General features: G+C 47.1%; 1 protein-coding gene across 1 annotated transcript in view; it reads left to right on the forward strand.

The window, feature by feature from the left end:
- Positions 1–14115, forward strand: part of AFAP1L1 (actin filament associated protein 1 like 1) — a 160225-nt gene that overhangs the window by 105758 nt on the left and 40352 nt on the right. Inside the window, exons 5-9 of the mRNA XM_063928086.1 lie at positions 3843–3941; positions 4841–5052; positions 6202–6381; positions 8134–8214; positions 9154–9244. Coding sequence (XP_063784156.1) covers positions 3843–3941; positions 4841–5052; positions 6202–6381; positions 8134–8214; positions 9154–9244 — 663 coding nt within the window. The remainder of the gene's footprint in view (positions 1–3842; positions 3942–4840; positions 5053–6201; positions 6382–8133; positions 8215–9153; positions 9245–14115) is intronic.

Consider the following 14115-nt stretch of genomic DNA (forward strand, 5'->3'; position numbering starts at 1 on the left):
AGAAAGTGGGCGTGGCTTCACAACTTTATATTATGTTATCAAACTATATATATATATATATATATATATATATATATATATCCTCCAAATGATAGTCACTCCTGGACTACCAACTTAGTGAAAATTCAAGGTGCTTTAATCTTCAACGTTTCGGGGTACTGCCTCCCGTCATCAGGACACACATAACACTCCGTGCAAAACAAACAGTGCTTAAATACATAAACGTACAGGTTCCCAGGTCACGTTTACCGCCTCCCATCGTGTGTCTCGGCGTTTGTCGTCCCACTTCCGGTCCCGACTGTGACGTCCCGCCGGAAGTGACATTATATACACACACACACACACACACACACACACACACACACACACACACACACACACACACACACACACACTTAACAGCCTTACACATAATGCCCACAGTAGTGCTCCTTACACATACTGTCTCCAGTATAGTGCCAGATACACATAATGCCCCCAGTATAGTGCCAGATACACATAATGTTCCCAGTATATTGCCAGATACAGATAATGCCCCCAGTATAGTGCCAGTTACACATAATGTTCCCAGTGTTTTGCCAAATACAAATAATGTAGTGCCAGATACACATAATGCACCCAATAGTCCTGCTTACACAAACTGCCCCCAGTGCTCACTGCCACCCCTGCTGGGCTGGGTTCTGCTGCTGCTGCTGTGCTGGGCTTTTCTGCTGCTGGCCTCCTTGTCTGAGGGGAGGAGAGCGCAGCGCGTGCCTCTCCTGCCCCTCAGTAAGTTTGGTCTCCGGCGGTAGGGGCATCTCAAATATGGTGACGGTTCGTGAGCCAATCAAAGCTTGCAGTGCAGCAGCTGCCAGTCCACGATCTTTGATTGGCTGGCGGCTGGCTTCACATTTAAAATTGCTGCACATCCTTAAAAACCCGTTGCATGCAGTTTAGTCACATTTCCATTTATGGGTGAAGGGCTATATATCTGGGTGGTTTCATGGATTCTATCACACTCATACTTAAAGGAATGCGTCACTTGCCAATATGGCTTATGTCTGAGAAGCTTTATCCAAAAAGTATTGCAGTGAGTAAGCAGTGCCGTAGTGGAGCAGTGACTGGGAATAGGGACACAGCAGCCTGAGTAATGAGGATAAACAGGCAGGTAAATGCAGAAATAGTTGCGGCACATTAGGAATAGTTACATGTCTCTGAACATATAAGTAATAACTGTTAATAAAGTCCAGGAGAGAAGCCAGTGAGTAAATGTTGCTGCAATTCATACATATACTGTAGCATTGGATGCGGTATACTCTCCTGTGGCCGGAGACCGACTGACACCATGGGCTAAATGTAACAGCCCCTCGAGTTGCTGGAGGTTTTGCCTTATAAATGATTGCTGCTTTAATAAAATGGGCAGACTGGCACAGTCTCGCCCCTCCGACAACTCGGAGGCTATTACATTTATCCCGAGATTGCAAAGCAAGTCAGGTTCCAGGATGACAAGTACAGTGATGCAGGTAATAGTATAGGATATGCAATAAGGTAAGCGGCTACAGGATGACAAGTACAGTGATGCAGGTAATAGTATAGGATATGCAATAAGGTAAGCAGCTACAGGATGACAAGTACAGTGATGCAGGTAATAGTATAGGATATGCAATAAGGTAAGCAGCTACAGGATGACAAGTACAGTGATGCAGGTAATAGTATAGGATATGCAATAAGGTAAGCAGCTACAGGATGACAAGTACAGTGATGCAGGTAATCGTATAGGATATGCAAAAAGGTAAGCTGATTAGTAACAGGTGCAAATACACAGTTCAGATAAGCTGGAAGTTCAAATGACAAAAACACAGTCTATGGTATAGAGTATTGAGTAGATAATGCTATAATGATATATGTACATACATAAGACTGCTAATAATACTGCAGCTGCAGATAGTATACATGCAATAAAGCAAAGTGTAATCTTATCAAGAAGTGCTAGTACTCGAAGTTGCACACTGGATACAAGTGAGCAGAAATTGCAGATCAAAGGCTAGATATAAATGTAAGCTGGAATCTCAAGTACCAACATGTACTAAGAATTACTGATTGCTGAATAGGGAACAGCTGAAGCACCAAAGTTTGAGGAAATAGAAGTACAAACAGTAGGATCAGTACCCTAGGAATTATGGCTAATGATCGGGCCCAGTGCATTATAACAGGCAAGCACACGGGCAGGTAGTCACTGGCTGAGGAGAGAAAACCATTCCCCTGCTGACATGGCATAGCCACAGCACCCCAAGTGGTAGGAGAATGAATTGCAGTCAGATTCTGGATACTGACAAGTGGTTATGGGCTATTCGTACAGTATGTAGGAAGTGTTTTGTGAGGGCGTGTCAGTGGAATTGTGCATATGTATAATTACGTCTGTTTTTAGGTGGATATTGTGCACCAAGGATAGGGCTGGTGCAAGTGTGCACTGAAAATGATGATAGTGCCAATCCAAGCATACAGATAGGGCTGTCTGGTCACAGCACTGCATACAACTCGACATATTGGCGAGTATCAATATGTAGTTTCATTCAGTAATGGCCAGCTTGTGTTCAGCTTTGCATCGGTGCCCATAAATGGGAGGTTCAGATGTGCCTCATGCACCTAACCTCAATACGCCATGTGGCGCGAGAGGCCGGGCGGGAGGGAGCTGCGCCGAGCGGTTTAGCATAGTGACTTTTACTTTAAATTTTGCAGACACAGGGGGGGACACTGCTCAGTCTCAGAGACACGGGGGGGGGGACCACTCAATCTGTACGAGAGACACGGGGGGGGACACCACTCAGTCTGTACCAGAGACACGGGGACACACCGCTCAGTCTGTACCAGAGACACGGGGGGACACCGCTCAGTCTGTACCAGAGACACAGGGGGACACCGCTCAGTCTGTACCAGAGACACGGGGGGACACCGCTCAGTCTGTACCAGAGACGCAGGGGGACACTGCTCAGTCTGTACCAGAGACACGGGGACACCGATCAGTCCCAGAGACACAGGGGGACACCGCTCAGTCTGTACAAGAGACACAGGGGGACACTGCTCAGTCTGTACCAGAGACACGGGGACACACCGCTCAGTCTGTACCAGAGACACAGGGGGACACCGCTCAGTCTGTACCAGAGACACAGGGGAACACCGCTCAGTCTGTACCAGAGACACAGGGGACACCGCTCAGTCTGTACCAGAGACACGGGGACACACTGCTCAGTCTGTACCAGAGACACGGGGACACACTGCTCAGTTTGTACCAGAGACACGGGGACACACTGCTCAGTTTGTACCAGAGACACGGGGGGGACACCTCTCAGTCTGTACCAGAGACACGGGGGGACACCGCTCAGTCTGTACCAGAGACAAGGGGGGACACCGCTCAGTCTGTACCAGAGACACACGGGGACACCACTCAGTCTGTACCAGAGACACAGGGCTGTGACTTTAACAGCACTGGAATTCGTTTTAAACACATACAGAGTCACAGATGAAGCACAACGGAACTTGGCGTGAAAAAAAACTCCACAGTTGCCACATTGTAGCATTTTGTCTACAGATTCACAGATGTACAAGTGTCACACATCAAATTAATTAGTGCAGTCTTGTGTAGCGGTTTTGTGACATTGCGACTATGACGCACATCCAAGCAAAGAAGCTATGGCGTAGCTGCAGCAAAAGTGTATAAGGACATATATGTAATCGTGTAAGTTATAATGTCCCATTCTTTTAATGTATTGCATTAAACAGTAAATGTAGCACTTCTTGCTCCCAGTTCCAGCTGTGATATTTCTGTAATGTTTCTTCCTGGTGTCTCTTCCTGTTTTGCACAGATAGCACCAGTCCTCCCAATTCCATAGAAGATGGATATTATGAGGAAGCAGATAACAATTACCCTCTGACTCAGATCAATGGGGAGCAGAAGAACTCCTGTAAGTGACCTCAGCAGCACATACCACTATGCTAAACAGCTCTCCCTCACATCTCCTTTATTGTAGGTATCAGAATATTGCTGACCAACTTCTTTAAAGGCCAGTACTGACAGGGAGATTTCCCCAGAGATGTATGCTGTGCGATCTATCAGTGACCGCTCAGCACACATCTTCCCCCCTGCTCAGCAAAGCGTGATGTATGCTCAGTGAGGGGGGGGGGGGGGGTTTGCATGCAGGCCAATCTAGCATGGGCGATAGAGACGTGCGAGACCGCGCATCGCTATCGCTGGGGGGCATACACACGGAGAGATCCGTGCTTAACTTCTAAGCAATCCAGTCAGATTGCTTAGAATTTAAGCACTGATCTCTCTGTCTTTAAGACTTTAGGAATCTGAAAAAAGAAGTTCTTACTGTAGGTAGTCTGGGTACCACAGTAAGACAGATCCGGATTAGACCATGCCGCAGATACCGTCATGTATTTGTGCTCTTTGTTTATTCCAATCTTATATTTGTAAGACATTTTTAGGAAATTGTCCATAAATGTAAACTTTAAATCTTACTCAATAATTCCTAAATAGCACTTTCTGGGGGACTGTCCTTGACGTTCTCTCGGGTGGACAGATTTGCATGACAGAGGTACGAGTGACATAGTAGTGGGACACACACAAGCACAAGTGTTACTGTACAGTTTTAGGGGTTCTATATGTTTTGCCACAGAATTGGTCTTACAGCATTAATTATCATGGTGCACGCAGCAGTGATGTGCTATTACCAATAGTATCTGATCAGATAGATTCCTGTAATAGTTGTAGTTATTCTAATGAAAGCCACTATGTAGGTGTTTCCTATGGGTTATAGCACAGCAATATCACATGCCCCTTGTGTTTCTTTATGTGCAGATAATGAGTCGGATGGGCTGAGCAGCTCCTATGAGTCCTATGATGAGGAAGATGAAGAGGGCAAAGCTCAGCGATTAATGCATCAGTGGCCTTCACAGGAGGCTTCTCTGCATCTGGTGCGGGACAGCAGGATCTGTGCATTTCTGCTGCGCAAGAAACGCTTTGGACAATGGGCCAAGCAGCTGACACTCATCAGGGACAATAAATTATTGGTAAGAGGAATTAAGTCTGATTGGAAATTAGCGGTGAAAGGTACAATCCTAGAGAAAAGATGCTGAAAGAATAAAACAAACACACCAAGTAGGAAGGAAGGAAGGCGATCCTTCTGTTACGTCCACAGTATCAAAATACTGCGAGTGCCAGAAGGGATTTCCTGTATCTCAGAGCTTGTGGCTACTGGGATGGAAACAAATTGCAACTGTGAGAATGTGAACTAGGCGTTTAGAGGAGGTGTTATACAGGCACCTATACTGCCGGGGTCATCTGATGTGCAGCCAGGAGGAAGATGCTTGGCACATAAGGAATACCAGGCAGAAATGCTGCAGTACACCTTTGGCACATGGGTGGCTTTATTCTAGTGTCACACGCTTTGAAGCAGACCTGAGCGCATTGTAGCACCTTCATAAGAAAATAATCAACTGCTACTGTAGATTAGTTCACTCACATTCACTGAAAGTGGTTCAGTGCTCCAGCCACAAGTCCAAGCACTGGTTACACACTGCATGTCACATATAAGGCTGCCTTTAACATCGGTGGGTCAATCAAAACAAAAATACAAGTTGATGTTTATTATGTGTATCTTTACCACGTGTGTGTGTGTGTGTGTGAATGGTAGACCGCACAGCCGCTTGTCTGTAGCCGGCAGCACGCCGGGACCAGGAGCCGCATGAGGACGGAGAGGAGAATACACCAGATGAAAGCCACGTCAGCACACCACGCCCAGACCGGTTTCGTCAGGAGGCTGTATATATAATAAATTGCACATGTGATTAGTACTCTGATCACGTGACAGGCCCTCTACAATAACTGTGCTGTGAAAGTGTAATATTATTATTATTATTATTATTATCCTTTAATTATATGGCGCCACAAGGGATCCACAGCACCCATTACACAGTACATAAACAAATGAGCAAAACAGTACTTACAGTTTGAGACAATATAGGGCAAGTACACGGTATATACAGAAAACCAGGGGTTAAGTGCAAACAAGTATGAAGTATAAGATGTGCAAGTAAGAGAAGGAAAGGCACATGAGGGGAGACGGCCCTGCTCTTGCGAGCTTACAATCTAAAAGGCGAATATGATTGATATGTGCTGACATCCTAGTAATCCTGACATTTAACATTGCCTTTCCGCAGTGTTACAAGAGCTCTAAAGACCAGCAGCCTCACTTGGAGATGCCTTTGGCCTTGTGCAGTGTCACATATGTTCCCAAGGATGGGCGCCGTAAGAAACACGAGTTACGCTTCTGCCTCCCTAATTCTGAGCTTCTGGTGCTGGCGGTCCAGAGTCGGGAACAGGCTGAAGAATGGATGAAGGTGGGACTGGGAAATCCAACATTCACACAGAATACTGAATGTTGCTGTTACCTACTGTTATCTATGCACTAAAATATGAATTGCATTACATCTGCTCACTGTTACCATGCTAGCTGAAACAAATGTCGCTGATCTACCACTTTACCCCGGAAAGCCCACTACACACTACTCTCACTATACACACTTTCTGTCCCCTCAAAGGTATACCACATGCAAATTTTCAGGTGCAAAACTATAATTTGGGCCCCCCTCCTCCATCCCAACCCAAGTTTACAATATGCCACACAGCAATGTGTGACGGGGAGGCAGAGGGTGACAGTGGGAGGCAGGAAGAGGGAGAGTCAGTGGGTGACAGGGATTCAAGCACAATGTCCTGCACAGTGCTGAGAACAGAGGGCATGTTCCTTGGTGGGGGAGAGACACAGCGGCCTCTGCTCTGTCTGTGACAGGGCCCCCACCCCATGTGCTTTCATCAGTTTGGCACTCAGTCAGGCAGACTCTGACAGTGCTGCCTGTAATTCACAGACAGAAGTGAATCAGAGAAAATGTCCATCTGTCTGTTTATTAGAGGCATTATGTGGCTGCATACCTCCCAACATGACCCTCTTCAGGAGGGACAGAATGCTCTACTCCTGGACTTCCCTCTTCATTTAGAATTGCCATCACCTGTGCTGACACACCTTTCTGATCCACTAACCTGTTCAAATCGGGTTCACTACGATCTGCCGGCGGCCGGCCTCCCGGCGACCAGCATACCGGCGCCGGGAGGCCGGCCGCCGGCTTACCGACAGTGTGGCGAGCACAAATGAGCCCCTTGCAGGCTCGCTGTGCTCGCCACACTACGGGCACGGTGGCGCGCTACGCGCGCCACACTATTTTATTCTCCCTCCAGGGGGGTCGTGGACCCCCACGAGGGAGAATAAGTGTCGGTATGCCGGCTGTCGGTCTCCCGGCGCCGGTATGCTGGTCGCCGGGAGGCCGACCGCCGGCATACTGAAGACCACCCGTTCAAAACAGGTGCCAGCAATCATACATTAAGAGGGAAGTCCAGGAGCAGAGCATTCTGTCCCTCCTGGAGAGGGTCATGTTGGGAGGTATGTGGCTGTGATCATCAGCACTGATAGGTGGCAGGACTCCTCTATCAGTCCAGCATACACAAGGTGAACCCTGCCTCCCTAAGATAAGGGGCAAGTCCCTCAGAGAGTGCTCTCTTCACTGGGCCATTCATCCGACATTGCTCAGAATGGTCTGGTGGAGGGTGAGGGGGGATAACTAATTGCTGGTCTGGGAAGCAGAGAGCCCGGTGCAATGCACCTGCTGCACCAATGGTAGTTCTGCCTCAGTGTGCACCTCCATTTCCAGTAGCTGATAGAAGGAAAAATGATATAATATGCAAAATGTTTGCTACAATATAATGAACTTTAGGAAAGGTAATGGAAATAGTTTCTGACGTGAATTGTTGCATCTGCTGAAGAAAATCTTTGCTTATCTGTAAGGACTTGTTTGCAGAAGCTATGTATCTCCAATACACAGTGTATTTGCTTGCATTGCATTTGGTATGGCACTAGAATAAGAGAAGTGGCTGTTTGTTGTACAATATTGTACACCGCATGTACACTAAACTAGTGCTCTAGTGCCATTAATAAAAGCCATGCTTCTATTCTCTTCCATACCAAGGACTGTAGAGCAGGCTGTGTGGTACCTTGTGCTCTGATCTGTATTACTTACTTCTATATAACCATCTTCATGCAGGTGATAAAGGAAGCCACCAGCCCAAACACCATGCAGCTTTCTGCGTCCCCAGCACTGAGGCATAGACTAGAGCTGGATAAGGTGAGCTCCTCCAATGACGTGTCAGAAGGTGAAACATGTGGGTCACATCCCCTTTTTTTATGTTCTGTTAGTATCCAAAGTGCATTGTGTGTGTGTGTGGTGTCACACTGCACCTTCCATGTCCTGCTGCTGCTCTGACAGCTCCTATTGGCAGCATAGGGGTATATTCAATTAGGGTCGGATCCATTCCGACATGCATTTGTGGGAATGGATCTGACAACCCCTATTCAATCCCATCTGAATTCGACTTTAAAAAAAGTTGAATTGAGATGAGACCTGTGAGCGGAGGGGAGGGGGGAGACCAGCGGGAACAGCCGCGGGCAGACTGAGGAGAGCAGCGCTGCAGAAGGATGTCTCACAGCCGCCAGACCTCACAGCAGTGTCCACCCGGCTCCAGCAAGCGTGACCTCACCCGTTGGAGCCGAGTGGACGCTGCCGTGAGCTGTGACACATCCTCCTGCAGCGCTGTGCTGTAGCGCTGCTCTCCACTGTATGCCCGCGGCTCTCCCCCGTCTCCCCGCGGCTCTCCCCCCTCTCCTCCTGTAAGGTCCCTCATCTCAGTCAGCCATTTTTTTATGTCGGACTGAGATGGTTGGAAACGGGCCAAATCCTGTCGAATTTGGCCCCGTTTCCCTCAAAAGTACATGAATCGGAAGCTATACTGCCGAATTCCCCGACTTGTCGAATAAAAATAGCTGGGATTGAATAGGTCGAATCACGATTCGACCTTAAAAAGTCGAATAAAAGCCGTCTTTTCTACAGACGGCAGCTTTCGACCCTAATTGAATATACCCCATAATGTTGGAAGGGAAAGCAGCATGTTTCAGCACTGAGCATCATTATCTAAGAACAAGAAAGTAATAGAGAAATGCCCGGTGCATCAGGCACATTTCCGTACCTTCTGCCTGTCTAATCTGTGACCTGCTTGTGTTCCCTCAGAGACTCTCCCATGACAAGACGTCAGACTCTGATAGTGCTGCCAATGGGGACAACAGCTCCCCCAGCAGTGGGAAAGAGAACAGGGACAATGGTGAGTCCTATAGTTACATTGGTGTGAGATGATATCATTGCTGTATTCCCAACCAGAGCTCTATTCTCCTATCTGTAGCTACTTTTGCTGAATTATTTTCCTATATAAAGTTGATGAGTTCATTTTACGCTGTTACTGCGACTGTAGAGGTGCTTCTGTTGCCCACTTAACACCCAATAAGATCATTTTTGTCCTCAAAAAAACATATGGCAGATAGAACTGTATCTGCATTAAGTCATGTAACTCTGGTTTATGTTTTAGCTAATACATTTCAGGACAATGTCAGCTTTCCATTCTCGGGCTTGTTGGGTATTATGGGGCCCATTACCAACGAGTGCTAAAACTTGTTGTGAATGATAAAACTCTTGCGTATGAGAAATGACAGTTGGGGGCTGATTGGCTGGAGCACCATTTATCATACACAACAAATTTTATAATTCACAACGAGTTTTATCACTTGTTAATAAATAGGCCCCTATGGACCTTACTCAGAGATGGAAGCAGTAGCGCACACAGCAATGCCTAATGGCGGTTTCCTTTCTGCGACTCTCTGCAGATGCCGCTACAATCTCTTTTAGTGTTTGTGCACGATGTAGTACAGATTGGTGCATCCTTAGATGCCACCATTAGTCGCACCATGGAAACTTGCTTCAGGCCTATGGCCTCCTATGTCTGCGTCTGTGTAGGCAGCCACTTTCACTGCCACGCCCCGACTCTTCCATTATGTGCCCATTAAGCAGGCCATCTTTGCATGCACTACTAGCCCTCTTCCAGTCACCGCCCATCACATTTTCACAACATCTCTGATACTGTGCGTCTCCATGACAACAGCTCCGCTGTGTAACACATGCACTGTAGGGGTTTTTAGGAATTTTTGTGCATGTGCAGTATCAAACTTTCAGGAAAACTGCTGTAGCACTTACATGATATTCTAAAGGGGAGGGAGGGTTTCGCACTGACCCAGATTATTTACACATGGTTAGATAGATAGCAAAGACCAACATTGCAATAATATACTCCAAATGGGTTCGTTAAAATTTCTCTGTTGGTGGTGCTCCCTAGTGTGAAATATTGTAGTAGGTAACAAGGGAAAGAAGAGAAGATTCTTTGTTGGGGCACGCTTGAAAAACTGGTAAACAAGCCAATTCCCCTGTGAAACACACATCCAAGTTTGGAGGTTCCAGGTCCTGTGCATAGGACCAGAACAGCACACAAAACAAGTTTATTCTGATAAGTATACTACTCTTATACAGGTTGAGTATCCCTTATCCAAAACGCTTGGGACCAGAGGTATTTTGGATATGGGATTTTTCCGTATTTTGGAATAATTGCATACCATAATGAGATATCATGGCGATGGGACCCAAGTCTAAGCACAGAATGCATTTATGTTTCAGATACACCTTATACACACAGCCTGAAGGTCATTTAATACAATATTTTTAATAACTTTGTGTATTAAACAAAGTTTGTGTACATTGAGCCACAAAAAACAAAGATTTCTCTATCTCACTCTCACTCAAAAAAGTCCGTATTTCAGAATATTCCGTATTTCGGAATATTTGGATATGGGATACTCAACCTGTATTTATTCTAATTGTCGTATTGCACCTTGTTCATACACTACTACTATAGGGTGATATTACGTAGATATCCTATACCATAGATATTTCACCTTTTTTTCGATTACGTCCTAAAGGATGCTGGGGACTCCAAAAGGACCATGGGGTATAGACGGGATCCGCAGGAGCTTGGGCACACTAAAAAGACTTTTACTGGGTGTGAACTGGCTCCTCCCTCTATGCCCCTCCCCCAGACCTCAGTTAGACTTTGTGCCCAGGAGTGACTGGACACACACTAGGGGAGCTCTACTGAGTTTCTCTGGAAAAGACTTTTGTTAGGTTTTTTATTTTCAGGGAGACCTGCTGGCTACAGGCTCCCTGCATCGTGGGACTGAGTGGAGAGAAGTCAGACCTACTTCTATGAGTTTCAGGGCTCTGCTTCTTTGGCTACTGGACACCATTAGCTCCAGAGGGTCTGATCGCTAGGTACGCCTAGATGCTCGTTCCCTGAGCCGCGTCGTCAACCCCCTTGCAGAGTCAGAAGCCGGGTGAGTAGAAGAAGATCAGAAGACTTCAGTGACGGCAGAAGACGGCTTTGAGGTACCGGGCAGTGGCCGCGCTGTGCGCCATGCTCCCTCATTCAAAACGGCACTGCAGGGCGCAGGGGGGGCGCCCTGGGCAGCATAAATCCTGAATAGCGACTGGCACAAGTGTATACAGTGCCTGGGCACTACATACAGACCCCCGCCAGTATAAATATGTAAAATTAAGTGGGACTGAAGCGCGCCATTAAGGGGGCGTGGCTTAGCACTCACAGCTCTGACCAGCGCCATTTTCTCTTCACAGAAGCTGCAGAGACGCTGAGCCTGGCCTCCCACACTACTGTACAAGTAACAGGGTGCAAAACGGGGGGGGCACAGGTGATTTGGTGCTATTTTATTGAATATAAAGGCGATAACAGGTCTGGGCAGTATATTACTCGCTTCAGAACCGGGATAGGCGCTGGGTTGTGAGCTGGCAGAACTCTCTCTGTGTTTCTCTAACAGGCTTTGCTGTGGGTCTGTCTCCTATAGCCCCAGTGTGGTTGTGGGTGTAGGTAGTGCTCTTCCCAGGAGGAGGCTGGAGTGGGGACAGAAAACGCTGTGGGAGTGACCGTGTCGGCACCGCCGATGGCTGATTGGGTGAATATGTTGAGTGTTTTGAATGCAAATGTGGCTCGGTTGACTAAGAGATTAGATAAATCTGAGTCTAAGAACCAGACATGGAGGAAATCCATGGAGGATGCATTTTCACAAGCTCAGGCCCCTTCGGGGTCACAGAAACATGCATTTACCCAGATAGCAGATACAGATACAGACACGGACTCTTATTCCAGTGTCGACTATAGTGATGCCAGATTGAATCCTAAACTGGCTAAGAGCATTCAGTACATGATTGTGGCGATAAAAGACATGTTACATATCACGGAGGAACCTGCTGTTCCTGATACAAGGGTCTGTATGTTTAAAGGAAAGAAACCTGAGGTAACGTTTCCTCCCTCTCATGAACTGAACGCTCTTTTTGAAAAGGCTTGGGAAAATCCTGACAAGAAGGTACAGGTTCCCAAAAGAATTCCAGTGGCATATCCATTCCCCTCTGGGGACAGGGAAAAGTGGGAGTCAACCCCCACGGTGGACAAATCTTTATCGCGTCTGTCCAAAAAGGTGGCGCTTTCGTCTCCTGACACGGCAGTCCTAAAGGATCCTGCGGATCGTAAGCAGGAAAATACATTAAAATCCATTTATGTCACTACAGGTTCGCTACTCAGGCCTGCTGTTGCTTCGGCATGGGTGAGTAGCGCTATTGAAAAGTGGGCAGATAACTTGTCATCTGAGATAGATACCCTGGACAGGGATAGCGTGCTTTTGACTCTAGGTCATATAAGGGACGCTGCAGCATATTTAAAAGAAGCTGCAAGGGATATTGGCCTTTTGGGATCAAGGGCCAATGCCATGGCAGTCTCGGCTAGGAGGGCATTGTGGATTCATCAATGGAATGCTGATGCTGACTCTAGGAAGACTATGGAGTCTCTACCGTTTAACGGTAGTGTCTTGTTTGGTGACGGCCTTACTGACCTGGTATACTGACCTGGTATACTTACCTGGCTACCGCGGGTAAGTAATCATTTTTACCTTATGTTCCTGCAACAAAAGAAAACGCCCCACTATCAGATGCAGTCCTTTCGGCCCAATAAATACAAAAAAGGACGAGGGTCCTCCTTCCTTGCTGCGAGAGGAAGAGGAAAAAGGTCACAGGCTGTGGCAAGTTCCCAAGAGCAGAAGTCCTCTCCGGCTTCTACCAAATCCACCGCATGACGCTGGGGCTCCTCTGCGGGAGTCTGTGCACCGGTGGGGGCTCGTCTCAAACTCTTCAGTCAGGTCTGGGTTCACTCAGGCCTGGATCCTTGGATTTTAGAAATAGTAACCCAAGGGTACAAATTAGAGTTTCAAGACGTGCCCCATCACTGATTTTTCAAATCGGCCTTGCCAGCTTCTCTTCCAGAAAGGGAGGTAGTATGCGCTGCAATACTAAAGCTGTGTCAAAATCAAGTCATTGTCACGGTACCCCCGTCACAACAGGAGAGGGCTTTTATTCAAGTCTGTTCGTGGTCCCGAAACCGGATGGCTCAGTCAGACCGATTCTGAACCTAAAATCCCTCAATTTCTTTCTAAAAAAATTCTAATTCAAGATGGAATCTCTCCGAGCAGTGATCTCCAGTCTGGAGGAGGGGGATTTTATGGTGTCGGTCGACATAAAGGATGCCTACTTACACGTCCCCATATATCCTCCACATCAGGCATACCTGAGGTTTGCTGTTCAGGATTGTCATTACCAATTTCAGACGACGCCGTTTGGTCTGTCCACGGCCCCGAGGATTTTCACCAAGGATATAGCGGAAATGATGGTTCTCCTGCGCAGGAATCACAATTATCCCGTACTTGGACGATCTCCTCATAAAGGCGAGATCCAAGGAGCAATTGCTGAAAAACGTTGCGCTCTCACTGACGATTCTGCAACAACATGGTTGGCTCCTAAACTTGCCAAAATCACAGTTGGTTCCGACGACACGGCTGTCGTTCCTGGGTATGATTCTGGATACAGAATTGCAGAGAGTTTTTCTTCCAGTGGAAAAGGCTCTGGAAATACAGAACATGGTAAAACAGATTCTGAAACCGGCAAGAGTGTCGATTCTTCAATGCACTCGGGTGCTGGGGAAGATGGTGGCGGCTTACGAGGCCATTCAGTATGGCCGGTTCCATGCCAGGGTGT

Source organism: Pseudophryne corroboree, chromosome 6, assembly GCF_028390025.1.
Source record: "Pseudophryne corroboree isolate aPseCor3 chromosome 6, aPseCor3.hap2, whole genome shotgun sequence".
In the NCBI taxonomy this organism is placed as follows: domain Eukaryota; kingdom Metazoa; phylum Chordata; class Amphibia; order Anura; family Myobatrachidae; genus Pseudophryne; species Pseudophryne corroboree.